General features: G+C 36.7%; 1 protein-coding gene across 1 annotated transcript; it reads right to left on the bottom strand.

Moving 5' to 3' along the window:
• Positions 1–1,247: 1,247 nt before the first annotated feature.
• Positions 1,248–3,640, bottom strand: LOC130944585 (molybdenum cofactor sulfurase-like). Its single transcript, XM_057872964.1, has 2 exons — positions 2,282–3,640; positions 1,248–1,605 (listed from the first exon to the last, which is right to left on the bottom strand). The coding sequence occupies exons 1-2, from the start codon at positions 3,637–3,639 to the stop codon at positions 1,248–1,250; spliced, it is 1,716 nt and encodes a 571-aa protein (XP_057728947.1). The 5' UTR covers position 3,640.
• Between the last annotated feature and the right edge of the window lie 214 nt (positions 3,641–3,854).

Genomic DNA, 3,854 nt, shown 5'->3' with positions numbered 1-3,854 from the left:
ACTCGGGTGGGTCCTTTGTGATCAGGCCCACCTTCCTGGAAGCTTCTGCAAGCTGTCCAGGCTCTACATGGTGAGGTGGGAACGGCATGTTCCCTCCCGGTTCGGGTAATGTGACTGTTGGGTTGGCCGCTTGGGTTTGGACCCAAGTCGCTGGCGGGTCGGGCCGGAATACTAATATTGTCCAAAGCAAAATAAACATTGTCCAAAATATATAATTAAACATCTACAAGTTTAGAACATAATCAATCAAACGTAAAATATAATAAAAAAACACTAAATTAGAATATTAGAAAATGTCCCTAGCAAAAAAAAAAGCGCTTGGCCTGCTGGGGAGTCCCGTCCCGTCCTGCCAAAACCCGCGGTTTAAGCGGTGCTAGTTAGACGGGTTTTCGAAGTGTAGCGATCTCAATTTTTCAGTCCGGACCACCTTTTATGGCGGGTTTCTCGGACCGGCCCAACGAGTTTAGACCCGTTTGCCACCCTTACTCTTAGCTGACACAGTTAGATTACATTTATAACTGACTCTATCTATTTAAATTTTAAAATACGATTACAGTCTAAAACATTCGTAACAAATATATATTTATAACAAATAAATAAAAGAAAAATAACACTAGCAATACAAAATTCTAATTACTTTTCCTTTTCTTACATGTTACTGTTGTTTTTCTTTTATTTATTAATTTTTTAATTTTTTTTACTTAGTAATATGAGACTAGTTTTCCACAACAATAAATTATAATGTTAACCTGTGTATTTTTGTTACAGAATTATTAATAGAGTTACCGATAAAATATACGTTGTAATAATTTTAAAACGTTAAGAAGTTAAATATAAAGTTTAAAATATTAGAATTAACATTAAAACTTGACTTGAATATTAGTAAGATAAATGATACTTTACTCTATTTTAACACGTTACCATCTCTACCTCTTTTTTCGTTGTGGTCACCATGATCTCCACAAAGATTGTTTCTTTGGCAGTTCTATTATCATGTTATCACATTATCGAGCTAAAAACCCCGAAAACCAAACTTCTACAAAATTTGTGTTCTTCTACTAAATCTATAATTTGGATGAAGAGTAGTGTGCGGATATTGATCGCTGTCTGGTTTTGTCTTGAAATTCTGATCATGATGGGTGTGTGCAAGTTAATTAAGCATAAGTGGAATGGCTGATTCAATTCGAATGAAAAAAGCAAAGTACCATTGACATGGAAACTAAAATAAATAAAATGGGGTAACAAGTTCATATATCAATTGTCTTTTGATTAAGAGCTACATATCTCCATGTCTCTTTCTCCACAAAATCTGCATCAAGAAACCTTGAAATAAAAGCCCACAATCTGTAAACATCTTCAAAGTTTGTCAAGAAACCAAGTGTAGAAGTCACCACGAATATCCCAGGCCCATTGAATGCCACTGCCGGCCCACGGTGTAGTTTTGGATCAATCTTTTCCCCTTTCCAATCAAATATGTTGAATGCCACTGCCGGCCCACGGTGTGAACTTATGTTTGGGCCGTAGATCCTAACCATTGAAATCCCATTTTCAGGATTAGGGTGTTGTAGACTCAACAATGCATTAACCAACCAATTGATAAGGCACCTAATAAAATTAGCAAAAGAAAAAAAAAAACTTGTTAACGTTGTATAAGTAAACCCCCCCCCCCCCCCCCCCTTCCCTCAAAATAGAAATAGAAGAAATAAATACCATGCCAATGAGCCTTAACTCACATGGCATATCTTCTCTTTTTTTATTTCAAAAGTTTAGGATTCAAATTTTAGAAAATGTAATTGAAGAAAAAATGTGATAAAATGTGTGTGAATATGTTGTGTACTTAGAATTAGGAGTTTTTAATTCACTGACAAAAAAAAAGAATTAAATAACATAAGATATATCAACAAAAAAAATAATTACCAAGAAACAACACTTTCTATCAATATTAAAAATAGAAGCCAATACTTTGTTTTTTATATTGTCAGAATTTAAAGTTTAAAATTCAGTATTTAAGAATTTAGATTTGGTCAATATTAACAAGAAATAATAAATGTTTTTGGCTATATATAATAAGTAAAATAAAATAAGTTAGTGAGTAAATTAAGTAGCTTTTTTCTAGTTTCTCACATTATTCCTAAGATAATTTGTAGTTAACCAATAAATTATCGTCTACAAGACAAGATTCGAATTCTTGATATTTACTTAATAGTTAGCTTGATTAGTAAATTGGTAATTTTAATAGTGCTAAAAAGGTACCTGGCACTCTACCCAAAAAAAAAAGTACCTGGCCCTGCAATTAATCAACATTAGCCCCACCGAGTCTGCATGGTCCAATCCTCTGCATTCAGAACCGAAAGTATCAATCATGTGTCCAAATCTCTTCCCAGAGTTGAATGAGTCTAATTTCGGAACTGAATTTGAATTGGAACACTGGTCTTTTGGTTTTGGTTCATTTTCTTCATCATCAACATCAGCAGCAGCAATGAATGACAAATTTTGTTTCTTAAATGCAGGGACAAGGCTCACAATTCCTAGAGCTGAATCATTGCAAGAATCTTTCAGCGAACAGATGCTAGATTTCTTGACAAACAAGCACCCAAAGCCAGATGGATTCTCACCGAACACTTTATAGAAAGAACAAATCATGAAATCTGGCTTGAACATGGACAACCCTAACGAGCTTGTTTCCTTAGGCCTCATGGAACAAGCATCAAGCAACACGCGCCACCCTTTCTCTTGCGCCATCGACATCCAAACATAGGAATGCGGCGTCCCGGTAACCCTCGAACGGAGAGGGAAAACGAACAGACCCTTATTGTTATTATTACCATTGTTATTCTTTATTATCTTGTTGGCTATGATTTTCTTCTTCAGTTTTCGCCAATTCATTTTCAGACTCGGCCACGAGAATTCAGCCGAGAGCGGGGTCACGCCTTGATTCTTGCATACTTGTATCATCGTTTCCAATGCCTCGCTGCTATGATCATAAACTGTAAGAAGCTCTCCGTTTGGATGAAACTGAAAAGAATTGGCCAAAATTTTGAAAGCAGAGACCTCATTGGCAGTGAAAACTAGCGTGTATTCGGATTCTGATACGTTCATGAATCTCATGATCCTTTCGCTCATTCTCAACTCTAGCTCAGTGTCGTGGCCCCCGTAAAGAATCTGTGAAGGCAAAGTAACTGACTTGTACGATACGTCAAAGAACGATAATGGTTCCGTGGTTGCAAACGTGGACGAAGAAGAAGAAGCAGCAGCAAGTGAAGTTGTGGAGAGTAGTGATCTTTGTTGTTGCGCGTAGGAGAAGAGACCGTTGCCTGTGTAATCGAAGCAAGTGTTAGAGAAAGTGAGGTGATGGTACTCTTGGGAACGAATCTCATCGATTTTGAAAGTGTTGGGAAATTTTGGGAACGCTTTGATGAAGTTGGAGTATGAATCTTGAAGAGTAGGGAGAGTTTCGTGGTTGGTGAAGTATGTGTGAGGGTGAAGAGTGGAATAAATTGATTCTGCGAATTCTTGGTTTGATAAAGCTACGTTGCTGAATCTCGGTTTGGGAGTGTCACTGGATTCGGCAGAGACAAGGGATAATGGAGATGGGAAACAGGCATTGAAGCATGGTTTTGAATTTGATGACGGGTTCATCTTTTTTATTCTTTTGGTTATTTTTCTGAGATTTAAGAGATTTTTTTTATATTTTTTATAGAAAATTTTGGATTGAAGGTATGTTGGTGTTAATGTGTGGTTCATTTGTCGTAGAGGCTAGTTGTGTGTGACACTGTGGACTGGGTAGGGCGTCTACCTGTGTACCTGACCAGTTCCATTATCCCAACTCAGATTCAATTAAGGGATTTGTAATT

The sequence above is a fragment of the Arachis stenosperma genome, chromosome 1 (assembly GCF_014773155.1).
Source record: "Arachis stenosperma cultivar V10309 chromosome 1, arast.V10309.gnm1.PFL2, whole genome shotgun sequence".
NCBI classification, from domain to species: domain Eukaryota; kingdom Viridiplantae; phylum Streptophyta; class Magnoliopsida; order Fabales; family Fabaceae; genus Arachis; species Arachis stenosperma.
The sequence above is the reverse complement of the archived record's forward strand: the minus strand, read 5'-3'. Positions and strand labels throughout refer to the sequence as shown.